The sequence below is a fragment of the Xenopus tropicalis genome, chromosome 7 (assembly GCF_000004195.4).
Source record: "Xenopus tropicalis strain Nigerian chromosome 7, UCB_Xtro_10.0, whole genome shotgun sequence".
NCBI lineage: Eukaryota > Metazoa > Chordata > Amphibia > Anura > Pipidae > Xenopus > Xenopus tropicalis.
In genome coordinates this window covers 118,755,247-118,782,531 of record NC_030683.2, presented here as the reverse complement: position 1 = coordinate 118,782,531, position 27,285 = coordinate 118,755,247, and the positions used below count along the sequence as shown (strand labels likewise).

Sequence of the window (27,285 nt, the reverse complement as noted above, 5' to 3'; positions counted from 1 at the left end):
GTGGCCTATTAAAGAATCTTACCAAATTGGGATATATATCAGTAAATATTGCCCTTTTATATCTATTACCTTGAGCCGCCATTTAGTGATGGGCTGTGTGCTCCCTCAGAGATCAGCTGACAGAAAATAATGCAGCTCTAACTGTAACAGGAAGTAGTGTGGAAACGTATGTATTAATATTTAGTCCATTTATTGCTGATGGGGCCTAACATGTATGTTTGCCTTGGCTTGTTTGTGTGCACTATAAATCATAGGATCCCAGGAGACGGCCCTTAGTACTTAAAATGACAATTTTCTATTTAGGATTACCCATTGGCACATAATACATGTATCAGACCCCTTATCCGTAAACCCGTTATCCAGAAAGTTCCGAATTATGGAAAAGCCATCTCCCATAGACTCAAATAATTAATCAAATAATTCACATTTTTAAAAATGTGAATTACCCATGGGTTTCCTTTTTCTCTGTAATAATAAAACAGTACCTGTACTTGATCCCAACTAAGATATAATTACCCCTTATTGGGGGCAGAACAGCCCTATTGGGTTTATTTCATGGTTAAATGATTCCCTTTTCTCTGTAATAATAAAACAGTACCTGTACTTGATCCCAACTAAGATATAATTACCCCTTATTGGGGGCAGAACAGCCCTATTGGGTTTATTTAATGGTTAAATGATTCCCTTTTCTCTGTAATAATAAAACAGTATCTGTACTTGATCCCAACTAAGATATAATTACCCCTTATTGGGGGCAGAACAGCCCTATTGGGTTTATTTAATGGTTAAATGATTCCCTTTTCTCTGTAATAATAAAACAGTACCTGTACTTGATCCCAACTAAGATATAATTACCCCTTATTGGGGGCAGAACGGCCCTATTGGGTTTATTTCATGGTTAAATGATTCCCTTTTCTCTGTAATAATAAAACAGTACCTGTACTTGATCCCAACTAAGATATAATTACCCCTTATTGGGGGCAGAACAGCCCTATTGGGTTTATTTAATGGTTAAATGATTCCCTTTTCTCTGTAATAATAAAAAAGTACCTGTACTTGATCCCAACTAAGATATAATTACCCCTTATTGGGGGCAGAACAGCCCTATTGGGTTTATTTAATGGTTAAATGATTCCCTTTTCTCTGTAATAATAAAACAGTACCTGTACTTGATCCCAACTAAGATATAATTAATCCTTATTGGAGCCAAAACAATCCTATTGGGTTAAATTACTGTTTGATTAATTTTTTTTAGCAGATTTAAAGTAGGAGATCCGAATTACAGAAAGACCCCTTATCTGGAAAACCCCAGGTCCCAAACATTCCGGGTAACGGGTCCAATACCTGTCCTAAAAAAGGATTTTTTTTTATATATGAGATGGTTTATTTAGATGGAGCAGGGTTTTATGTATTAACTATTTTATGTAATATGTTCTACATTGACTGGTGGTATAGTTTTCCTTTAAACTAGAAGGGGCGCAATCAGCAACATTTAGGGGCACATTTACTAATCCACGAATCCGAATGGGAAAAATTCGGATTGGAAACGAACATTTTGCGACTTTTTCATATACATTTTCGTCGCCGTCACGACTTTTTCGCGAATTGCCGCGACTTTTTCGTCGCCGTCGCAACTTTTCCGTATTGAGCACTTGTAAACGGCGGGCAAACCTTTCGCATGATTTTGGAAGCCTCCCATAGGACTCAATGGCACTCTGCAGCTCCAACCCGGTCCAAGGAAAGTCTCCCATAGGGCTCAATGGCACTCTGCAGCTCCAACCTGGCCCAAGGAAAGTCTCCCATAGGGCTCAATGGCACTCTGCAGCTCCAACCCGGCCCAAGGAAAGTCTCCCATAGGGCTCAATGGCACTCTGCAGCTCCAACCCGGCCCAAGGAAAGTCTCCCATAGGGCTCAATGGCACTCTGCAGCTCCAACCCAGCACAAGGAAAGTCTCCCATAGGGCTCAATGGCACTCTGCAGCTCCAACCTGGCCCAAGGAAAGCCTCCCATAGGGCTCAATGGCACTCTGCAGCTCCAACCCGGCCCAAGGAAAGTCTCCCATAGGGCTCAATGGCACTCTGCAGCTCCAACCCGACCCAAGGAAAGTCTCCCATAGGGCTCAATGGCACTCTGCAGCTCCAACCTGGCCCAAGGAAAGCCTCCCATAGGGCTCAATGGCACTCTGCAGCTCCAACCCGGCCCAAGGAAAGTCTCCCATAGGGCTCAATGGCACTCTGCAGCTCCAACCCGGCCCAAGGAAAGTCTCCCATAGGGCTCAATGGCACTCTGCAGCTCCAACCCGGCCCAAGGAAAGTCTCCCATAGGGCTCAATGGCACTCTGCAGCTCCAACCCGGCCCAAGGAAAGTCTCCCATAGGGCTCAATGGCACTCTGCAGCTCCAACCCGGCCCAAGGAAAGTCTCCCATAGGGCTCAATGGCACTCTGCAGCTCCAACCCGGCCCAAGGAAAGTCTCCCATAGGGCTCAATGGCACTCTGCAGCTCCAACCCGGCCCAAGGAAAGTCTCCCATAGGGCTCAATGGCACTCTGCAGCTCCAACCCGGCCCAAGGAAAGTCTCCCTTAGGGCTCAATGGCACTCTGCAGCTCCAACCCGGCCCAAGGAAAGTCTCCCATAGGGCTCAATGGCACTCTGCAGCTCCAACCCGGCCCAAGGAAAGTCTCCCATAGGGCTCAATGGCACTCTGCAGCTCCAACCCGGCCCAAGGAAAGTCTCCCATAGGGCTCAATGGCACTCTGCAGCTCCAACCCGGCCCAAGGAAAATCTCCCATAGGGCTCAATGGCACTCTGCAGCTCCAACCCGGCCCAAGGAAAGTCTCCCATAGGGCTCAATGGCACTCTGCAGCTCCAACCCGGCCCAAGGAAAGCCTCCCATAGGGCTCAATGGCACTCTGCAGCTCCAACCCGGCCCAAGGAAAGCCTCCCATAGGGCTCAATGGCACTCTGCAGCTCCAACCCGGCCCAAGGAAAGCCTCCCATAGGGCTCAATGGCACTCTGCAGCTCCAACCCGGCCCAAGGAAAGTCTCCCATAGGGCTCAATGGCACTCTGCAGCTCCAACCAGGCCCAAGGAAAGTCTCCCATAGGGCTCAATGGCACTCTGCAGCTCCAACCCGGCCCAAGGAAGTCTCCCATAGGGCTCAATGGCACTCTGCAGCTCCAACCCGGCCCAAGGAAAGTCTCCCATAGGGCTCAATGGCACTCTGCAGCTCCAACCTGGCCCAAGGAAAATCACGATACTCAAGCTTGAATGAATCCAAAATTTTCGAACTCGCAGCGACAGTACGATTTTTTGGCGACGGAAAAATCGCGACAATTCGAAAAACTACACAAAAAGTCGTGTCGGCGACGAAAAAGTCTCAAAAATACCGATCATTACGAAAAAACTGCATTCGGACGCTTTTTGGACGTTCGTGGATTAGTAAATGTGCCCCTTAGACTGTAATCTCTATGGGGCAGGGACAAGTCAAAGGCCCACCAATAGAGGGTTAGACAAGTAGGCTACATGTCTAGTAACCAATAACAGCCAATCAGCAGGTAGTAGTTACTAGTCAGCTGATTGAAAACCCATATCTGATTGGCTGTTATGGGTTAATAGACCTTTTACTACATTACCCTGTTAGTATCGGGGTTTCTTTAGTTTACATGGCAGCACTGCATCCTAGAGGGACACAATAAAATGAATTAGCAGAGTGGGAAAAATAGTGCACAATTCAATGTTTTTTAATAAAGCCTTATTTTGAAAAAGAGGCCTTGGGTAAATGATAATGAATTTAGGAATGTACCAAAATGGCATGTAAAAAAAGATGATACAATTATGTATGCTTTAATGGAATAACTGTCTCTTGCAGGTCTCGGATATACCAATAAATTAGGGTATTACTGATAGGAGACGGGTGCAGCCCCTAGCAATGAGAGGATCAACAATAGCTGGAGAATGGACGTCATTCAGGTTTAGACTAGTTATAAATGATATACATGATATAATAGCTCCTTTGTACTCAATCTGCTTTCTTTCCCCCCCAGGAGTCCCTCTGATCGTGGGCCCCAAGCCCATTGTCCTGCAAGTCTGACACTATTACCCACACCTTACCCACATCTCTGTGGCACAAAGGCTGCCAGCAAAGCAGTGATTTCTGTACGATTTGCCAGCGTGGCTTTACAAGGAATAAAAGCAGTGTTTGATGTCGCTCTCTTACACATAAAACCCGCTCATAAATCCAATTTTAATTAAACAAAAAAGTAATAACAGGTGCTGCTACACATCAGGCTTTATTTAAAGGCCATTATTCTACGGAACACTAGAGTCACAATGGAGCCATCTATTATTCCAAAGAACGTGTGGCTTCCCCCCAACTCGCTGTCTTTTGTGCTTTAAGGAGGAAAGAACCCTGTTTATAAACACAGTTTCACTTCTATTTACTCCCCTAAAGCCAGGATTTTTGCATTGTGGGTCTGTCCCCCTATGGACGGCACAAAACCATGAAGGATTTTTTGGGGGAGATTTGTGTGACTATGACAGTGCTTTGCTATATCTGTAACCTTCACAGGAAGTATAGGGGAGGCCTGGCCAAACAGCCATCTATAAAAGGCAACGTGAACCCCAAAAGTAAAGGGGAACTCTACCTAAACACAACTTAAATATTTTGAAAAGTAAACATAATTTCAAGCAACTTTGCAAAATACATCAATTAAACAATATGCAGCCTTTTCATGATTGTTAATGTAATAATATGGTTTGGTACAGTTCCCTAAGCCCCTCCCCCTGTTCCCCTGCTGATCTGGCTGACTACTTTGTGACTCATATAAAATGTAACAATAGTAGCCTGCCTCCTCCCAATCCCACAATTCCCTGCACACGTGATGTCAATAAGGAAAGGAACATCACTCTGCAATGCATTGTGGGTTATGTAGTTCCTGCATGCTGTCTGTAAGCTGGGGAGAAGTTGTTACAATTTGTAACATCAATGTTTTAGTTCCTCCTCCCCTGCCAGGATTTCAAATGAGGCCGAATGAGAAGAACTGTTTTGCAGCTGGATTTCAGCATATACAAATGGTATTTATTCCTACTTTTTGAAGGAACAGATTACAGTGATAAGTATATTAGAGGTTTCTGTGTTGTGTGGGCTCTTTAACACATTTCAGTTTGGAAGCCCTAATTCCCCTTTAATCTCTAATACAAAAATCTTGTATGTACAATGTTGAGTAGTGTTAAAGTGTGATTATTATGCCCCCTTGGTATTCTGTCTTAAACTTAAGAGTTCTTTCTTAAGAATTATTAAATAAAAATGTTCTTTAACTGATTATTATTACATGTTATGCTATAGGGATACTGGGCTGTGTATGTACAGGATGATGCTGACAGTGTGCCTAGGGCTGTGGGTGTACCTGCTACAGCAAAGCAAAGCCTGCCTGCGTCACAGTGACTTCCCTGTCCCTTCCCGTGCCCGGGGTTGAATCACACCTTGCCACTCACATGGGCAGAGCAGCCAATTAGAAGAGCAGGGGCGGGAGGCCGAAACTGTTACTCATAGATATCAAAACAGAGCAGCCTTTACACGAAAATGCTAATAATGTGTACATAGGGGACCCACAGAGAGCAGGGTGTATCTGTAGCAACTGGTCTGGGAACTTGGGGTGGGGGGGCTCATTTAGGGTGCAAAAATCAGTGAGGTGTAATATTATGATGACCTCTAGGGGTGCTGGTGCCTGCTTGTCAATGAAAAAATCCACCTGTTGAATATAAGGGGAACTTCGGCTTCCAAATCAACATTTAACCTACTCCTGTTTAACAGCCCCACACAACACAGAACCCCCTAATATACCCATCACTGTAATCTGTTCCTCCAAAATGTATGAATAAATACCATTTTTATATGCTGAAATCCAGTTCTTCTCTTTCTGCAGCATGTGAAATCCTGGCAGGGGAGGAGGGACTAAAACATTGATGTTATAAATTGTAACAACTTCCCCACAGCTTACAGACAGCCTGCAGGAACTACATAACCCACAATGCATTGCACTGGGATGTTCCTTTTCTTATTGACATCACGTGTGCAGGGAATTGTGGGATTGGGAGGATGCAGGCTGAAGGCAGGCTGAGGGACAGGCGACTACTGTTACATTTTATTTGAGTCTCAAAGTAGCCAGCCAGATCAGCAGGGGAACATATAATCCCTTATTACTTTCCCACAGCACACGATTTAGATTTATCTTTCTATCTCTATGTAAAAATAACAAATCTATACTTTATCTGTGGCAAGAATCACCAAGCATTATGTGTTCACAAAGATATTAGGACATGTGGCCAGGGAAGCAAATAATTCACATACAGAGCATTTTTATTAACACCGCAGACACACATCGCGGCGATGTTGCCCATAGCAACCAATCAGCAATTACATTTGAACAATCACCCACAAGTTAGAAAACAAAAGCATAGCTTTGATTGGTTGCTATGGGCAACATCCCCAGTGATGTTTTCCTCCAATGTTAATAAATAAGCCCCATACAGTACAATATCCTTTCAACAAACTTGTATCATTGGCCAGACTGTAGTTGAAGATGCAGGTCGCTTTTAAAGGGTCTGTGTGACCCCTACTTGTTATGCCCATTGCTGGGGTAATATTGGGCACCAATGCTAGTATGCATTGTGCTCACATTAAGTTATTTAAAGGTTTGAGGGTTTGTGGTTCACATGGGGATTTCTGTAAAAGGGAACGATAGCATTTCTGTGTCAGTATCAGCAATATGCTCAATATGATTTGTCTCTTAACACCTTGCAAGAAATGTCAACAAATGTATTTGTAGCTGTAATATTGGTGTGTAGGCGCCATCTCAGTGCATTGTGCCTGAGTCTGAGCTTTCAGCCAGCGCTACACATTAGAACTGCTTTCAGCTAACCTATTGTTTCTCCTACTCCCATGTAACTGGAGGAGTCCCAAGCCGGACTTGCATTTCTTACTATCGAGTGCTATTCTGATACCTACTGGGAGCTGCTATCTTGCTCCCTTCCCATTGTTCTGCTGATCGGCTGCTGGGGGGAGGGGGGATATCACTCCAACTTGCAGCACAGCAGTAAAGTGTGCCTGAGTCTGAGCTTTCAGAAGGAGCCAGTGCTACACATTAGAACTGCTTTCAGCTAACCTATTGTTTCTCCTACTTCCATGTAACTGGAGGAGTCCCAAGCCGGACTTGGATTTCTTACTATTGAGTGCTATTCTGATACCTACTGGGAGCTGCTATCTTGCTCCCTTCCCATTGTTCTGCTGATCGGCTGCTGGGGGTGAGGGGGAGGGGGTATATCACTTCAACTTGCAGCACAGCAGTAAAGTGTGACTGAAGTGTATCAGAGCACAAGTCACATGGCTGTGGCACCCTGGGAAATGAAGAATATGGCTAGCCCCATGTGAAATTTCAACATTAAATATAAAAAAATCTTTGCACTTTTAAAAAACAGATTACAATGCAGGATTCTGCTGGAGAAGCTCTATTAACTGGCGGGTTTTGAAAAAACGTTTTCCCATGACAGTATGTCTTTAAACTTTTGTTGTTCTGTCTGTACTAAACAGCAGGGGGAGCTCTTGTTTCACATGACATTGGGAGTGTAAAAATGCTAATAATATGAAATCTAAACAAAAACGAGCTACTGTAGCACACCTTTTCTGACAGGTAATTCTTCATTTAATGCAAGAATAATCCTCCTAAATCCAATAAAACATACAAAGGGATTTTAACAGTTTTATTCATCCGTGCAGACGTATGGGAAGCTTTACAATAAAAGCCAAAAGATGCCCAGCCATTGGCAGCCTTATTGAGTCATTGCTATTCTCTTACTAACAAAGTGTCAGGTCGCAGACATAAAGCTTAAGATGAATGCCGGTTGAATAGGATGGATCAGTAACATGCCCGGCCTGCCCCTCAGTGTCTCAATGCTTCCCTCTCAGACGGCTGATAAAGTAGTAGTTATAAAGTGCCATGCATGGCTGAGATGAGAAGGGCATTATGGGGGCTAATGTAGCAAGAGGTGCAAAGTTGGGCCAGGTATATAGTAACCTGCATTAGACTATTAACTGCAATTTTTTACTATAGGTAACTAGTGCAAAGGTTTTTCCAGGTCAGATGGTTTGTATGTTCTAACTGCATTAGACCACTAACTGTTGCTGTTGGTTACTAGACCCAATACAACAGTTGAACCCAGAGGCATAAATAGAGTTTAACAACAAAAACATTTTTAATCCCCCCAAACCATCAAAGTTTGCAGCTTCCCAAAAGTACTGTATATACTTGAGTATAAGCCTAGTTTTTCAGCACCCAAAATGTGCTGAAAAAAGTCACCCTCGGCTTATACTCGATGTGGGTGCCATGGGTCCCTCTAGACTAGCACCCTCTCTCCTTTGTGTGCAAATTAGACCACCTGCAACCAGACCCTCCAGTGCCCTGGCCGCTCCCACTAGCAATACTTATTTCCCCTTACATCTCCTCCGGGACTGGGTCTGCTGCCAATGACTGGGTCAGTTTGCCAATCTGCAATGAGCGTGGGGTAGTACTCATATTGTTTTTGTTGACCCTCTTCCCCACTTACAGAGCTAGTTTACTGTTTTTCTTTGAAATAAATATTGAAAAACATATACCCCACTGATGCCTCAATTAATGCAATTTTATTGGTATTTATTTTGATTATTGAAACTTAGCAGTAGCGGCTGCATTTCCCACCCTAGGCTTATACTCGAGTCAATGCGTTTTTCCAGTTTTCTTAGGTAAAATTAGGTACCTCGGCTTATATTCGGATCGGCTTATACTCGAGTATATACGGTATATTGGAACTGTACATTAAACCTCAATGGGCCACTACAACTCCTGCCTATCCCAGAAGCCACTGGGTCTGATTCCCCTCTCGTTATGCCTCTGTTTGCACTACTTACTATACTCCCCAGTAGGAATGCTTAGTTTAATAGTTCAGTTCATAGGAGTAGAAGTTAATTTAAGAGCCTTTTCCAGCACTCGCTGGGCATCTTCTGCCATGCCCTCCAAGCAGCGACTCAGCACACTATAGTTGGCATGGAAAGCAATTCCTCCCGTAGCGAGAGGACCCAAGAGGGGGAAGCGGTGAAGAATGACTCCTGCTACTTCTAGACCAAGGCCAGTGGCAGAGCCCAACATCTTGCCGACCAACTTCCGGGTCACCCCCTTTCCTGCGGGACTGTGGATTTCTAACGTAAGAGTAGCTGCAGACACCCCGTATTGTTGAGCTATTGAGGCAATGGAATTGGCATCCAGCCCCAGCTCCTGGCGGTAAGTGTCTAGCCTGGCAGTGAGCAAAGACATGTCACATGCTATGGCTACTCCAGGAACTGGCACACATGCCACCAAGCTTGAAAGCAGAGCCACCTTCCAGATCTCATGAGCGAGCGCATCTTTCTTTTTCTGGATGACTTCAGTGGAGAGGTTTGGGAGAGACAGCATAAAAGCCCGGGACTTATGGGTGGACAGTTGCTTCTCCAGATTCCCTAGCAGCCTATGGAATTCAGGCCCTGGGAGATTAGTGGGGCACAGAACAAAAACTTCATTTTGCCCACTTTCCTCTTCCAATTGAATTTCTCCTTCCTGGTAGGCTTGTATAAGGAAGACCTTCTTTCCTGTCTTTTTGAGCTCGGAGAGTAGAGATTGGAAACTAGCGGTGGCCTCTGTTCCATGAGTCAGAAGCAGAAATATAAAGTCATAGTGGTTGATATTTACATGTTCTAAGTAGTCTTTAACCTGGAATTCTTGGCTCTCCAGGCCTGGTAGGTCCCACAGACTTGCCTTTGGGTATTTGAGACTTGGATACTCAGTTGGTGTTTCTGGATCTTTCTCATGAGCTGAACCATCCTCCTCATCTGGAACGCCTCTTAGTGCATTTAAGAGAGAGTGGCGGACACTGCAGTCACCTCCTTCCAAAGCAAAGTCAATCCGGGTGTCAAGCAGGGTGTCCAGACTGTTCTGGATAAACCTAACCATCTCTGGGATTCCTCCTCTCTCCAGGGCAGACTGCAGTTCGGAAATCTCCTTATCTCCTATCACCTCGTAACCCTGTTGGACCAGTGAGAGTGGCCTATGTGCAAAGGGAAGAGAGAAGAAAGCAGGCTCATTAAAAGGAGACCAAGTACCAATATATGATGGACATCTGAAGCAGCTACAGTAGGTACTCTCAACTCACCCAAAACCAATCTACTAATGAAAAGTAAAGACATTTGACAACTGAGCCCATACAGAGAAAATTATACTAAATCAGTTGCCTGACTTTAATTGTTTAATCTGCCCTTGGAGGATCAGCTTTTGAACGAGGCCTCTATAAGCTCATAACAAACTTACAGCTTACTTGGTCTTCTACCTGTTCTTTCAGGTGTATCTAGAAGGGAAAATATTCATTGTCATCAAATCTTTTTCTTTCTGGCCTCTGGCCTAGGCTTTCAGGGGTATCTAGAAGGGCAAATATTATCATCAAATCTTTCTCTTTCTGGCCTCTGACCTAGGCTTTCAGGGGTATCTAGAAGGGCAAATATTCATTATCACCAAATCACAATCTTATTAGCCTCTGACCTAGGTTTTCAGGGGTATCTAGGAGAGCAAATAGGTATAAGCCCAAATCTTACTCTATCTGGCATTCTTCCTAGGCTTTCAGTGGATCTTGAAGATAAAATAGGCATTAGCCCCAAATCCTACTCTATCTGGCCTTCTACCTAGACTTTTAGATGTATCTTAAAGGGCAAATAGGCATTATTCCTGAATCTTACTCTTTCTGAACTCTGACCTAGGCTGTCAGGGGTATCTAGGAGAGCAAATAGGCATTAGCCCCAAATCCTACTCTATCTGGCCTTCTACCTAGACTTTTAGATGTATCTTAAAGGGCAAATATAGGCTGTCAGTGTTATCTAGGAGCAAATAGGCATTAGCCCCAAATCTCACTGTTTCTGGCCTTCAACCTAAGCTTTCAGGGTATCTAGGAGAGCAAATAGGCATTATACACATATCTTACTCTACCTGGCCTCCAACCTAGGCTTTCAGGGGTATCTAGGACAATAGCAATTTTTAGCCCAAAATCTTATGCTAGCTGACCCCTCCCTGCCTCCCAATTTCATCTAGTAAAGGAGGCTAATATTATCGTATTCGTTTCATATGATCAATGGTAAGTGTATGGTGGGAGATGAGGCAACCAATCAGCGAAGGCCTTGGATATTGGTCGTCTCATTAATCTGGCTAGTTGGAGAAGGCGTCCAAGCACCGGCAGAAGTTTAGTACTGAAGCATCAGATAGGGGTAGAATTCTTTTGTTTCTACCTGCATCTCTGGCGATTCAGCTATGTATGTAAGTGTAGTATTATGGTATATGCCCACTATATTAGTTATATCTGTACAACCCAATACTGGCCCCTGCTCTCCTCGCTGCTCTATCATGTTGCTTGTTTGCTTTCCAGCCATCAGATATGATACTTTAAGTTCTTTCTCTGCTGCAGTCGCTGACATTCGATGATACTTGACACTAAATCAGTGGATGTGTAAAAGCAAAGAACAGCCATCCATCCGAGTTAGATAATGTGTCAGACTGGAAACACAGCCGTGTAACAGCGGCCGGCCAGCAACTGCTTCAAACTGTCAGACTATGACAAACAAATAAATTGAGGTGTCACACAGGCCCAATATTATCAGTGAAAAGTAAAGAGATTTAAATATACTCAATTCAATGTTTGTGGGTAAAACTTCCCATTTAAAAAACAGGAGGAACAACTTGTCCCATAACAGGCAACCCTATACCCTGAAGAAGTCAAAAAATGAAAAATAAACACAATATAACTCATAGCAATATGACTATATGAAATATGAATACAGATATGGGATCACTTATCTGAAAACCCGTTATCCAAAAAGCTCTAAATTACGGGAAGACCATCTCCCATAGACTCCATTTTAAGCAAATAATTCAAATTTTTATGAATTGTTTCCCTTTTCTCTGTAATAATAAAACAGTACCTGTACTTGATCCCAACTAAGATATAATTACCCCTTATTGGGGGCAGAACAGCCCTATTGGGTTTATTTCATGGTTAAATGATTCCCTTTTCTCTGTAATAATAAAACAGTACCTGTACTTGATCCCAACTAAGATATAATTACCCCTTATTGGGGGCAGAACAGCCCTATTGGGTTTATTTAATGGTTAAATGATTCCCTTTTCTCTGTAATAATAAAACAGTACCTGTACTTGATCCCAACTAAGATATAATTACCCCTTATTGGGGCAGAACAGCCCTATTGGGTTTATTTAATGGTTAAATGATTCCCTTTTCTCTGTAATAATAAAACAGTACCTGTACTTGATCCCAACTAAGATATAATTACCCCTTATTGGGGCAGAACAGCCCTATTGGGTTTATTTAATGGTTAAATGATTCCCTTTTCTCTGTAATAATAAAACAGTACCTGTACTTGATCCCAACTAAGATATAATTAATCCTTATTTAGGTAAAACAATCCTATTGGGTTTATTTAATAATGATTACATTTTTTTTTGGTAGACTTAAGGTATGGTGAAACCTTATCCGGAAAACCCCAGGTCCTGAGCATTCTGGATAACAGATCCTATACCTGTATAATATAACCCACGGCTGACTGGTTGCTATTGGCAACTGCACTTGTACAGGTTAGCACCCATATTTGTAAATCCCCCCCCTAGTCTTTACTGACTAAAGATGCTGGAAGTAAGAGTTTTGCAGCCAATAAAGCAATATATTAGGGGCAACAAAACCGCGGTACAAATCCCAGAATCCTCTATTAGACAAAGACTGTAGTACAGTCTGAAGGAACATTAATACATTTATTTGGCATACAGCCATCAGCTCCCGACCATATGTTCTCCAACGCACCCAAATGAAAGAGGAGAACACAAATAATACATCAAAGGGAAATAATAGAGTCTCTCCTGTAGAACATTCTGTAAAACGTTCATTATTCACTTCATGTTCCTGGGCGGCAGGAAGAAAGAGGGTTGTTCGGTGAACAGAGCAAATTAGTCAAATGGTTCTAAACACCTTATTATTGAATGAATCGCTTAGAGCCGGTACGGGGTTAGCGCTGTTATTCCGCCGCCTGCTGAGAACCTTATACCGACGCCGAAGTTATAAATTTGCCTGTAATCTCAATAACTTGAAATTCACAGGAGCTCGTTTACTAGCGCTGCGTAGATTTCTCAGTGCGGTAACCCATAGCAACCAATCAGAGATTTCCCCGTTATCATTTTACCTGCAGTTTTTGATCAGAGCTGATTCTTGATTGGTTGCTATAGATTCAGTGTTAGTGTCAGTGCAAACCCATGTACGGTGCAGGTTATTTAAAGGGGAACTGCGGCTTCTGAACCAAAATTTGTTAAAGAGCCCCACACAATACAGAAAACAGAAACTCCTAATTTATTTATCATTGTAATCGGTTCCTTCAAAACGTATGAATAAATACCATTTGTATATGCTGAAATCCAGCTGCAAAACAGTTCTTTTTCTGTGTCATTTTAAATCCTGGCAGGGGAGGAGGGACTAAAACACTGATGTTACAAATTATAAAAACTTTCCCACAGCTTACAGAAAGCATGCAGGAACTACATAACCCACAATGCATTGCAGTGGGGTGTCCCTTTCCTTATTGACATCACGTGTGCAGGGAATTGTGGGATTGGGAGGAGGCAGGCTGAAGTCAGGCCAAGGACAGGCAATTACTGTTACATTTTGAGTCTCAAAGTAGTCAGATCAGCAGAGGAACAGGGGGCGGGGCTTAGGGAACTGTTCCAAACCAGATTATTACATTACAAATCATAAAAAGGGCTGCATATTTTTTAATGGATGTATATTGCAAATGTTTCTGTCAATTTGTGAAAAACTGAATGTGCAGATCTGACTTCAGATTCGGTTCGGTATTTGCCCAAATCTTTTGCTGACGATCTGGTCACATCTAAACATTGTGGATTTGGTGCAACCCCAGTAATGGCCCTTTAAAAGGTATTAAAAAGTTGGCTATAACAGTATTAATATCAAGCAAATGTAATGGTTTGCTGGCTGCTGAATTTAAAGGACAAGGAAACCCCCAAAACCCAAGCCACAGTCCAATAAAGCCACTTGTCCTCCTTCTTTGAAGATCACAGCCGCCATGTTGGATGCGCTAACATTACCCCACCCAGTATGTTCTCTATAGCTCCTACATACATACTGAGCTCTCCATGTTGCAGTGTTTGGGCAGGCCGAGCCAGTGATGACCTGGGCACGTACCATGTGATGTTTCTATCACTAACAGAGAAGCTTTATGTCTGTTCTGCCCCTTCCAGAAATAAAGAAACCCAAATACCCATATAAACGTACCTCCCGCACAGCGCCGCTGTCTCCTCTATTACGGCCTTTAATCCCGCGGTGTCCAGTTTCCATGGCTCATAGCCGGACACCAGAAACAGCCTGATCTCCCCTTCTCGTATCAGGTGAGTGAAAGGCTGGAGGGTGACGGTGCACAGTGAGTGCAGAGCTTCCTCCCGACTAAACATCTCCTTCATCCTCCTCTTCAGGGTGTGCAAGTCGCAATCCACCTGGCTGCGCACCAAGCAGAGCTTTTTCCCTTGGGAGAGGGCACTGCGAGCTAAATCTATATGGACAGGTGAAAAGCACCCATTGGTGACCAGCAGCAGGAGGTCAGCTTCCGAAATCCACTTTTCAGGTGATCCATCTTCCAGGGGCAACTCCCAGAGGCTCAAACCAGGGTGAGAGGGGTGAATGTACAGTAAGGGACCTCCGGGTCTTGTGGGGTGCAGGGAGGCAGCGTTGGAGTGTTGGTGGCTTTCAGTCAGGCCAAGGAGAGCCTGGATCAAAACAGTTTTGCCAACACCGGGGCTACCCGCAACTGCCACCGAGAACTCACAGCACTCCTCTGTCAGGCATGGTGTGGGATCCTCAGTGCCCCACGGATGGGTTTTCTCCTCAGACAGGCTCAACTCCCCAAGAGTCTCCATCACCTGAAAAGGATGGGGGGGGACATACACAGCGTAAGATTTCATTTTGGGTGCATCGTGTACACATTATACAACAAGGCTGATAAATAAGAAAGTACAATATGTAATTCAACTAATTGGGCACTGTGTCTCATTGCCCTCAGCGTATTGGAACCACCTATGACCCTTCCATTCTAGTTTGTGTGCATTGTAACGTAGGGTGAAAAAAAATTCTGGTTCAAAATTTTTGCATAGTTAACTGTATCCAACTCCAACTGCCCCAATAAGGCATCTCTGGAAGTCAGAATATGTAGTAACTAGGGCAAAGTTAGCTTCACCCCACAGCAACCAATTAAAACTGTGCTTTAAAAGGACAGAGCAGTAAATGCTACCTGCTGATTGGTTGATATGTCTTGCACACTACGGCAAGGGTTTTGAAAGATTGTCTCTACAGTGAGAAGTACTAGCAGTAAGGGTGGGGGTAGGTTTGTAGGGGTAAGAACAAGATGAAGGCAGGATGTAGTGTATATGGGACAGGGAAGGATAGGGTAAAGGGTGTAGAGGGAGAGGACAGTATGGGTGGGGGCATAAGAAAGATGAGAGGATAGAGGGCAGGGTGTATAGGGTGTATAGGGAACATGGGAGGATAGAGGACAGGGTGTATAGGGGAGATGGGAGGATAGAGGGCAGGGTGTATAGGGGAGATGGGAGGATAGAGGGCAGGGTGTAAAGGGAATATGGGAGGATAGAGGGCAGGGTGTATAGGGGAGATGGGAGGATAGAGGGCAGGGTGTATAGGGAAGATGAGAGGATAGAGGGCAGGGTGTATAGGGGAGATGGGAGGATAGAGGGCAGGGTGTAAAGGGAATATGGGAGGATAGAGGGCAGGGTGTATAGGGAATATGGGAGGATAGAGGGCAGGGTGTATAGGGGAGATGGGAGGATAAAGGGCAGGGTGTATAGGGGAGATGGGAGGATAGAGGGCAGGGTGTAAAGGGAATATGGGAGGATAGAGGGCAGGGTGTATAGGGAATATGGGAGGATAGAGGGCAGGGTGTATAGGGGAGATGGGAGGATAGAGGGCAGGGTGTATAGGGGAGATGGGAGGATAGAGGGCAGGGTGTATAGGGGAGATGGGAGGATAGAGGGCAGGGTGTATAGGGGAGATGGGAGGATAGAGGGCAGGGTGTATAGGGGAGATGGGAGGATAGAGGGCAGGGTGTAAAGGGAATATGGGAGGATAAAGGGCAGGGTGTATAGGGGAGATGGGAGTATAGAGGGCAGGGTGTATAGGGAATATGGGAGGATAGAGGGCAGGATGTATAGGGGAGATGGGAGGATAGAGGGCAGGGTGTATAGGGGAGATGGGAGGATAGAGGGCAGGGTGTAAAGGGAATATGGGAGGATAGAGGGCAGGGTGTATAGGGAATATGGGAGGATAGAGGGCAGGGTGTATAGGGGAGATGGGAGGATAAAGGGCAGGGTGTATAGGGAATATGGGAGGATAGAGTGCAGGGTGTATAGGGGAGATGGGAGGATAGAGGGCAGGGTGTAAAGGGAATATGGGAGGATAGAGTGCAGGGTGTATAGGGGAGATGGGAGGATAAAGGACAGGGTGTATAGGGGAGATGGGAGGATAAAGGGCAGGGTGTATAGGGGAGATGGGAGGATAGAGGGCAGGGTGTAAAGGGGAGATGGGAGGATAGAGGGCAGGGTGTATAGGGGAGATGGGAGGATAGAGGGCAGCAGGGTATATAGAGGATATGGGAGGATAGAGGGCAGCAGGGTATATAGAGGATATGAAAAGATGGAGGGCAGCAGGATATATAGAGAAGCTGAAAGGATGGAGGGCAGCAGGGTATATAGAGAAGCTGAAAGGATGGAGGGCAGCAGGGTATATAGAGAAGCTGAAAGGATGGAGGGCAGCAGGGTATATAGAGAAGCTGAAAGGATGGAGGGCAGCAGGGTATATAGAGAAGCTGAAAGGATGGAGGGCAGCAGGGTATATAGAGAAGCTGGAAGGATGGAGGGCAGCAGGGTATATAGAGAAGCTGAAAGGATGGAGGGCAGCAGGGTATATAGAGAAGCTGAAAGGATGGAGGGCAGCAGGGTATATAGAGAAGCTGGAAGGATGGAGGGCAGCAGGGTATATAGAGAAGCTGGAAGGATGGAGGGCAGCAGGGTATATAGAGAAGCTGGAAGGATGGAGGGCAGCAGGGTATATAGAGAAGCTGAAAGGATGGAGGGCAGCAGGGTATATAGAGAAGCTGAAAGGATGGAGGGCAGCAGGGTATAGAGGGAAGCTGGAAGGATGGAGGGCAGCAGGGTATATAGAGAAGCTAAAAGGGTGGAGGGCAGCAGGGTATATAGAGAAGCTGGAAGGATGGAGGGCAGCAGGGTATATAGAGAAGCTGAAAGGATGGAGGGCAGCAGGGTATATAGAGAAGCTGGAAGGATGGAGGGCAGCAGGGTATATAGAGAAGCTAAAAGGGTGGAGGGCAGCAGGGTATATAGAGAAGCTGGAAGGATGGAGGGCAGCAGGGTATATAGAGAAGCTGGAAGGATGGAGGGCAGCAGGGTATATAGAGAAGCTGGAAGGATGGAGGGCAGCAGGGTATATAGAGAAGCTGATATATAGCAGATATATAGAAGAGAGGACAGACTGTAGCTTGTACCTAACACACAGAAGGTGCCGAAGTTACTCCCAGTGAAGCCGATGCCCTTTGGGTGTAAATGCCCGGCCAGGCCCCGATTCCCCACTGTGACAGCCGGACTTGCGTTGTGTTGTTTGGCTCCTGTGTCTCCGCCCCCTCCGTGTCAGAGCTTAGGCCCCGCCCCCTGCAGTGCCAGTGATTGTGCGGCCCTGACAGGGGAACATTCGGGTACAGCCGGCTCCCCCCGGGATGGAACAGGTCAGTCTCTCCCCCATTGCCTCCTGTCTTTCCGTTCCGCAGCGCTAATCCCCCCGTCTCTGTATCAGTGACCCGCCCCTCTGCTGAACTACAAATCTGCTCCCGCAGGGGATGCTGGGAATTGTAGTTTAGCAATGGTTAGCTGCCCTTTCTCTGTCTGTGGCATTTTGTTTACTTCATCTCCCATTTTGTTTCACTTTATCATCTCATCACATCCCGTCCATTACTGCCCCGCCCATTACTCCTGTCATTACACCCCTTGGGCTCCCCAACATCGCTGTACCCTAATACTGCCTGGCAGTGTATCTGGCAGACACCCCAACATCGCTGTACCCTAATACTGCCTGGCAGTGTATCTGGCAGACACCCCAACATCGCTGTACCCTAATACTGCCTGGCAGTGTATCTGGCAGACACCCCAACATCGCTGTACCCTAATACTGCCTGGCAGTGTATCTAATAGACACCCCAACATCGCTGTACCCTAATACTGCCTGGCAGTGTATCTAATAGACACCCCAACATCGCTGTACCCTAATACTGCCTGGCAGTGTATCTGGCAGACACCCCAACATCACTGTATCCCCACTACACCTTTTGGGTACACCAATGGTATCTGTCTAGGTTCCCTAAAATCACTGTGCCCCCCACATTACTAGGAGATCCCAGTGGTACCTGCCAGTACATCTCTATGGGTACCCCAAGATCAGTACCCCATAATCACAGCACCCTGCCCCCTACATTGTCAGTACCCCATAATCACAGCACCCTGCCCCCTATATTGTCAGTACCCCATAATCACAGCACCCTGCCCCTACATTGTCAGTACCCCATAATCACAGCACCCTGCCCCCTACATTGTCAGTACCCCATAATCACAGCACCCTGCCCCCTACATTGTCAGTACCCCTCTCCCCAAGACCACTGTATGCCACATGATATCTCTCAATACATCTCTATAAGGGCCCCCACTGCCCCAAGACATTAGTGAATGAATAACCCCCAAGCCCATAAAGTTCAATGCAGTAAGGCAGGCAGTGCAGAAATGGGCTGTGCTTACTGACGTAGGCATGACTAGGTGCCCCCCTCGCCCAACAGCCCCGGGAGCAGAAAAATGACAAAATAGTGATGCCACGAGAAAAAAGGCAAAGCTAATAAGGGGTCTGCCATCTCTGTTGCATCTCTGATGCTTCTGCCAAAAGTTATTCCAGACGACAGGTGTTAGTGGGCCCTGGGCCCTTTTTGTCCATTCATTAAAACAGCCCTAACCTCTATACACCAGTTACTATTTACTCAGCATATGTCTTATACAGCCCTGCCCTGTACTCCCCAAGTTCTCTGCAACACTTTTTTCCCAATTTCTCTGTACACACTGGGTTCAGTGGATCTATTATACTCTCTAAGACCCATTTACATGTACAGTGGTGTGAAAAACTATTTGCCCCCTTCCTGATTTCTTATTCTTTTGCATGTTTGTCACACTTAAATGTTTCTGCTCATCAAAAACCGTTAACTATTAGTCAAAGATAACATAATTGAACACAAAATGCAGTTTTTAAATGAAGGTTTACGTTATTAAGGGAGAAAAAAAACTCCAAATCTACATGGCCCTGTGTGAAAAAGTGATTGCCCCCCTTGTTAAAAAATAACTTAACTGTGGTTTATCAATTTCAATTTTCAATTTCAATATCAATTTCTGTAGTCACCCCCAGGCCTGATTACTGCCACACCTGTTTCAATCAAGAAATCACTTAAATAGGAGCTACCTGACACAGAGAAGTAGACCAAAAGCACCTCAAAAGCTACACATCATGCCAAGATCCAAAGAAATTCAGGAACAAATGAGAACAAAAGTAATTGAGATCTATCAGTCTGGTAAAGGTTATAAAGCCATTTCTAAAGCTTTGGGACTCCAGCGAACCACAGTGAGAGCCATTATCCACAAATGGCAACAGTGGTGAACCTTCCCAGGAGTGGCCGGCCGACCAAAATTACCCCAAGAGCGCAGAGACAACTCATCCGAGAGGCCACAAAAGACCCCAGGACAACATCTAAAGAACTGCAGGCCTCACTTGCCTCAATTAAGGGCAGTGTTCACGACTCCACCATAAGAAAGAGACTGGGCAAAAACGGCGCAAACCACTTTTAAGCAAAAAGAACATTAAGGCTCGTCTCAATTTTGCTAAAAAACATCTCAATGATTGCCAAGACTTTTGGGAAAATACCTTGTGGACCGACGAGACAAAAGTTGAACTTTTTGGAAGGTGCGTGTCCCGTTACATCTGGCGTAAAAGTAACACAGCATTTCAGAAAAAGAACATCATACCAACAGTAAAATATGGTGGTGGTAGTGTGATGGTCTGGGGTTGTTTTGCTGCTTCAGGACCTGGAAGGCTTGCTGTGATAGATGGAACCATGAATTCTACTGTCTACCAAAAAATCCTGAAGGAGAATGTCCGGCCATCTGTTTGTCAACTCAAGCTGAAGCGATCTTGGGTGCTGCAGCAGGACAATGACCCAAAACACACCAGCAAATCCACCTCTGAATGGCTGAAGAAAAACAAAATGAAGACTTTGGAGTGGCCTAGTCAAAGTCCTGACCTGAATCCTATTGAGATGTTGTGGCATGACCTTAAAAAGGCGGTTCATGCTAGAAAACCCTCAAATAAAGCTGAATTACAACAATTCTGCAAAGATGAGTGGGCCAAAATTCCTCCAGAGCGCTGTAAAAGACTCGTTGCAAGTTATCACAAACGCTTGATTGCAGTTATTGCTGCTAAGGGTGGCCCAACCAGTTATTAGGTTCAGGGGGCAATTACTTTTTCACACAGGGCCATGTAGGTTTGGATTTTTTTTCTCCCTAAATAATAAAAACCCTCATTTAAAAACTGCATTTTGTGTTTACTTGTGTTATCTTTGACTAATAGTTAAATGTGTTTGATGATCAGAAACATTTTGTGTGACAAACATGCAAAAGAATAAGAAATCAGGAAGGGGGCAAATAGTTTTTCACACCACTGTATATATATATATATATATATATATATATATATTCTTACAGTATATATATATAGTCTTTTGTTTACCTACGTTCCAGTGCCTCTGTGTATTCCCTATTATGTACTTCTGTACCTCTGTATGTGCTGCCTTGCTGTGTGCCAGTACCTCTCCTTCCCAACCCTCCCCAGATGCTTATGGCTGCTTAGTATTGGTCAGTGTATCTGTACCATAGAGCCTCTATATCCCCTGCAATCTTGAGATTATTATTATCACAAAACAATCCATAGCCTTCACCCTTTCCTGATCAGTATTTTATTACTTAAGCTTATTATTGCTGCCTCTCCTTATCCTGCTCATCCATTAATAATCTGTAGATCTCAGTGTGAGTGCTCAGATCTGCCCCCCCCACCCATTGCTCTAACCTCATGATTCAATTCTGTGTTTGGAATTTCAGGCTGAAGACATGACAGATACTCAGATCCCTGCAGATGCTGCATCCCCTGATCCGTTTTCTCTCCCTGAATCCCTGAATTTCACTGTTGCCATTATAGGACCCAAGGGATCAGGAAAGAGTACACTGGCCAGGGTGCTGAGCCACCAAACTGAGCAGTTCAGCAATGGCTTCCTGGACTCATACTTCAAAGGAGAGGAAGAGTCCCATGAAGTTTCCAAGTATCCTTATCCCCCTTTGCCCAATGTTACTCTTTTTGACTACCCTGGGTACAATCCTGCAGACTCTGTAGCTTCTTACCTAGATGGGATTAAGCTAGACACGGTGCAGTACCTCCTGGTGACTGTAGGGGAGGCTGTATCTGACACTGAACTTCAACTCCTAGGAACGCTTAAGCAGAAGGGGAAGCCACACTGTATGGTCCAGACTCACGCTGACTTGGTATTGCACACAGAGAAGAGAAGGCAGGGGAAGAGTTACTGGAGAAGGCAGACATTGCAGGGAATAAGGAGCAGAGTGGAGGAACGTCTAGTGGGAGCTGGGCTACAAGGATGTAAGGCATTCCTTATTTCTGCTCTAGAACCCCAAAGCTTTGACTTTCCAAGTATGATGGATTATATGGAGGGGGAAATCCTGCAGTGGCCGAGGTGAGAAGCTGTATGTGTTTTTACATGCATGTGGGGTGACCCTAAATTCCCATATAGCAGGCCTCTTTTTCTTTGCTAGAGGGTCAGTTGGCCATAATGTAGAACTGTATTGTGAGATACCCGGCTGATTTGGCTGTAACAAAATCACTAATAGCATTAGGCTACAAGTCATGGGGTTCAGTTTTCCCCATGTCTATTATCCCATAGCAACCAATTAACATCAGTGTTTTAGTCCCTCCTCCCCTGCCAGGATTTCAGAAAGAACTGTTTTGCAGCTGGATTTCCTACTTTTTGAAGGAACAGATTACAGTGATAGGTATATTAGGAGTTTCTGTGTTGTGTGGGGCTCTTTAACAAAATTTGGTTCGGAAGCCGTAGTTCCCCTTTAAAGAAAATGCAAAATCACCAGGGGTGCCAATCAGTTAGGAACCCCCTCCTGAGATTCTAACCAGGAAATCCAAAGCATCATAAGACTGTAGCTGTGTATAAGGAACGGCAATCTCTTTTAGAGACTTTTTTCACCCACTCCAAGCAGATCCGGTAAGGAAACTGTGTGACAGGGTTTGCACTATGGAAACCATGCCGTGTAACAAAATGAAATATTCTGTGGTATGACTAGTCATGAACAAAGAGATTCTCTAATTAGACCACTGCTGTACTTGCTTGTACTAGTGGGATCAAAGTATTTTATAATGACCATTTTCTGAATGTGCCTTTAGCCTGTATTATCAATTATTTGGATTTCTACAGGAATGGCATTTTGGTGAGAAATCCCAGAGATATTCTCTATAAACAATAGGGTCTGTAGAACTCTTGATAAAGAAAGATACTGAGCTTTTTTCAGTCATCGACAAAGGTTGACAGGACAGAACTCGGGACTACTAAGGACTACAGGACTACTTAGCTACTGACAGGGCCCAATTAGCTACTACAGGTAAAGGACCCGTTATCCAGAATGCTCGGGACCAAAGGTATTCCGGATAAGGGGTCTTTCCGTAATTTGGATCTCCATACCTTAAGTCTACTAAAAAATCATTTAACCATTAATTAAACCCAATAGGGCTGTTCTGCCCCCAATAAGGGATAATTATATCTTAGTTGGGATCAAGTACAGGTACTGTTTTATTATTACAGAGAAAAGGGAATCATTTAACCATTAAATAAACCCAATAGGGCTGTTCTGCCCCAATAAGGGGTAATTATATCTTAGTTGGGATCAAGTACAAGGTACTGTTTTATTATTACAGAGAAAAGGGAATCATTTAACCATTAAATAAACCCAATAGGATTGTTCTGCCCCCAATAAGGGGTAATTATATCTTAGTTGGGATCAAGTACAGGTACTGTTTTATTATTACAGAGAAAAGGGAATCATTTAACCATTAAATAAACCCAATAGGGCTGTTCTGCCCCCAATAAGGGGTAATTATATCTTAGTTGGGATCAAGTACAAGGTACTGTTTTATTATTACAGAGGAAAAGGAAATCAGTTTTAAAATTCTGAATTATTTGATTAATATGGAGTCTATGGGAGACGGGCATTCCGTAATTCGGAGTGTTCTGGATAACGGGTTTCCAGATAAGGGATCCCATACCTGTACTACATTGATCTTTAAACCGTTGCCAATGAGCCACCCATTTTTATAATGTTACTTCTTTCTACAGGTCAGGTGAAGACAACGTGGAGAACCAATGCCAGGAGCTGGTGTCCGTATTTGAGATGCCATGTGATCAAGAGGGGTTGGTGGAGTTCCCACCCTACCTCAGCATCCTGTTAGACATACCTCCCCCTGTGCCCGCTATTGTGGGTGTGGCAGGCAGCAATAAAGATACCATTCTCCATGGTCTATCTGATCCTCCTATGTCAGGACTTCTGGTGAAAGCTCTCCCAGGGCCTGGCAACCCACCACTGCCAGTTGATCAGTATCTGGAAAACCTCCAGCTAGAATCATGTGATGTATATCTGATTGTGGAGTCCGGGCTGAACAACAGCTTCCGTGCCACCTTGGTGGAGGCGTTGGTAGCAGCTGGCAAGCATTGTATGCTGATTGCTGGAGAAGGAAGGCAAAGTGGTGAAGAGAAGGAACCTGGGCATGATGGTGAAGGAAAGCGAGCATATCTAGGTGCAACTGATTTGCGAGGGTTGAAGGTTGCTTTAGAAAAAGGGGCACCGCAGTTGGTCAGAGAGAGACTATTGCATTGCCTTCCATCTATAGTAGCCCAGTTGGTTAGGAGAGAGCAGAGGAGGATTATGATGGGGGTGTATGACCTGTGTCTGGACGTATGCACCAAGGCATCTTACGGGCAAATCCCACAAGCCCTTGCCTCACTTTCTGCCGCTCTGTCCTCTTTCCGTTCTCGATTTGGTCTAGACGAGGAATCCATATCGCGAATAGCTCAGGTGACTGGGTGCTCTGCCGACGATTTACACTCGGAAATCCACTGTCCCCTGGCATTGCCCCAGAGCATAGAGCAGTTGCAGCAAATGGTGTCGCAACCTCTGTCCCTATCTGAAATAGTCTGGAGTTACATCCCAATCTGGGGTGGGACAGAGACAGCCCCCACACTTTCTGTAGAGCGCACGTATAGGCTGCTGGTTGAGAGTGTGTTTGGGATGGCACAAGATGCAGAGAGAGTGCTGCTGCGGGGTTGCACAAAGCAAAAAGGGACTAAAGAGAGCACTGCCACCTGTCACTGGCCCTGTATCTGAACATCTGTTGTGGGCAATTCGCTTCTAGTCGCTTCTAGTTAGCCTCTGAGCTGAATAACATAGAGCCCAATGCTTCTTGGTCTTTTCTTCTGAGCATGCAACGTGGCACAATAAGGAAACTGCCATCACGTTTCCTGGCAAATATATGGTTATTCTAACATATTGTGGCTAAGTAACTAATAATTAGACTAGAGGTTCTATGTGTGTTTAAGCTCATAAACCAGTACCATGCCCCAAAGACCTTCTTGGCTCCAATACCGTCCATCCAACTGCCCCATGGCAAGTCTTGGGCATAAGGCATAGAGTTACAATCAACAAGTTTGTAATGAAATTCAGAAGTAGCTGAAGACAAAAGCGGTTTTAATGCAGTAGGTGACACTGATCCACCATGGGCTTCCTTGACTTCGGCTCTAAAGGGAAGACACAACCTGTCAGACACTTTATGGCACACAGCAATGTTGGTGCGGCAGTGCCAGGACTGAAGGCAACATGGTTCTGTGATGGCTGACTGACTACATTATAATGATAATTTATTAAATTAGGGATCGGACGTCTTGCTTACCTACTAATAAACAAATCCAGTTCATATTCCTGGTTGTGGGAGGCTGGTATAGGTAGAAACAGATTAAGCATGATACACATATCCAAAAGAAGGTGGAACTCAGCCAATGAAAGTTTGCATAGTGCATTATGCTTGAAATGGGGGTAACTAGGCAGCCCAAACTACTGAGAGAATGAGTACTCACTGGCTCCACCTCTGGCCGATGTTAGGAACACACAATGTCTGGTACCCAACAACTGTGTTTCTGCTTTGTGTTGCACGTGGCATAGTGCTAATAAATAAACTTTTTGTTTCCATGTTGTGTAGCTTTATTGATGCCACTGAATTTGATGGGATTCCTGGTAAGAACAGGGGTGATAAAGTAAAGCCTGTCTGATTTTCCTTTGTTTTACTCCACATGACTGGCACTTCCTGTCCTGCTCAATCTCCCTGCTTTCTCCCCTTTTATCTGCTCATACTTCATCTCCATACTCTTAACTCCACCTCCCACCATCTTCCTCCCACACCTTGGTTCACCCAGTTTCATCTGCATTTGTCCCTCTTCTATTTTATTTCTTTAGTTCTATAACCTAATCTGCTCTTTCCTCCCTCCTATTTCTGCTCTCCAGCTCTACACCCTGCTCTCTTTCTTTCCCCCATTTGTTTTCACCAGCCCCACATCCCTAGTATCTCTCCCCTCTCCTGCATTTTTCTCTCTTCTAGTCATTTCTTCTATTTCTATTTTACCCCCCACCCAACTTCTTCCCATCTGTTCCATTGTATCTCTGCAGTTCTGTCCCATTAGCTCCATATACCAGAATAGGTTAAGTCAGAAATCATCTCAAGTGATGGGGAAAACACTGTTCCCGTAGAATGGCTTCTAAGACTTCAGGTTCGTTACATGCCCTTGACTTTATGGTATATAACCAGAATTCATTTCACACATGGGTGACTCTGCATTAGGCATGTTCAACCTGTGACCCTACAGCTGTTGTTAAGCTCCAGCTCCCACCATTCCATCAGCCATGAGCGAGATTTGCATCCTTACACAGAAGGTACACTCTGGGGAAATCAAAGCTACTCTTGTGCGGAACTATTTTGCAGCATTCAAAAATGTATTTCTTTTAAAGCTACACTGTGTTGGAAGAACAACTGCTTGGTAGTTCCTGGGCCATGTATAAAAAATAATTTGGACTTTAAAAAGTTTTTTTGGGGTTAGGCTCCTAAGTGCCCTGGAGCAGTAACCCCTCCCTTGGACTGCTTGGAACCAATGGTGCTATGGGGGAGGTTGGACTTGGGTCTTGGAACCATTTAAATGTTATTTGTTCAGATGTTACGTTGGTCACTTGAAAAAGGGATTTGCCCGAAACATGTAGTGGAACACACAAACACTAATTTGCAGCAGAGCCCTGCATTGTCAGGTGTCCTTCATTATCCTATATGATGTCTACATGTAATTAGTGCTACAACAGGAGCACAGGAGTGAAGGAGGTAGCTGAACTGGAATACTGGATTTTGAAGGAAAGGATAAAAACAATTTCTTTCAATGCCTTTTGGCTGTTTTCCATGCCCAGCCACTTTAATCCACTTAATATACAGCTTCCAATGCAGTCATTACTTATTTCATGGATTTCATCAGAATGGCATTCCTCTACCCCATGCTTCTTCAGCAAAAGGGTGCAACAGATTTGCCACCCCTGAGTGCCGGCATTCACGTGCATCATGAGCCAGGCACTGTGCTAAGACCTGGGCAAGAAGGTTGATGGGCATCACCATAGCGAGAGGGTGGTAATTTGCTGTTCATAAGTAGTGGCACAATAGCCTCATCCTTGTGCCATACTAGAAACAGCCGTACCGTTATTTTGTGACATCCAATTGGAAGACCTGAGACTAAATAAATATTTATGCATTTTATTTAGCGCTTTCACAGAAAGAACATTTTCTACATATTCTGCCAGATATACAGACTGGCTGTGCGACCACAGCAGGAGAAAGAACACAATACAAT

At 44.7% G+C, this 27,285-nt stretch overlaps 2 protein-coding genes across 2 annotated transcripts; one reads left to right on the top strand and one right to left on the bottom strand.

Moving 5' to 3' along the window:
* Positions 1 to 7,746: 7,746 nt before the first annotated feature.
* On the bottom strand, positions 7,747 to 17,796 carry irgq (immunity-related GTPase family, Q). The gene is made up of 3 exons (XM_002939138.5): positions 17,692 to 17,796; positions 14,400 to 15,040; positions 7,747 to 10,112 (listed from the first exon to the last, which is right to left on the bottom strand). Exons 2-3 carry the CDS (start codon positions 15,035 to 15,037, stop codon positions 8,978 to 8,980), a joined length of 1,773 nt encoding a protein of 590 aa, XP_002939184.1. The 5' UTR covers positions 15,038 to 15,040; positions 17,692 to 17,796; the 3' UTR covers positions 7,747 to 8,977.
* Positions 17,797 to 17,830: 34 nt separating this feature from the next.
* Positions 17,831 to 25,594, top strand: LOC100490440. Its single transcript, XM_002939137.5, has 3 exons — positions 17,831 to 17,928; positions 21,383 to 22,026; positions 23,692 to 25,594. The coding sequence occupies exons 1-3, from the start codon at positions 17,920 to 17,922 to the stop codon at positions 24,734 to 24,736; spliced, it is 1,698 nt and encodes a 565-aa protein (XP_002939183.3). The 5' UTR covers positions 17,831 to 17,919; the 3' UTR covers positions 24,737 to 25,594.
* The last annotated feature ends 1,691 nt before the right edge of the window (positions 25,595 to 27,285 follow it).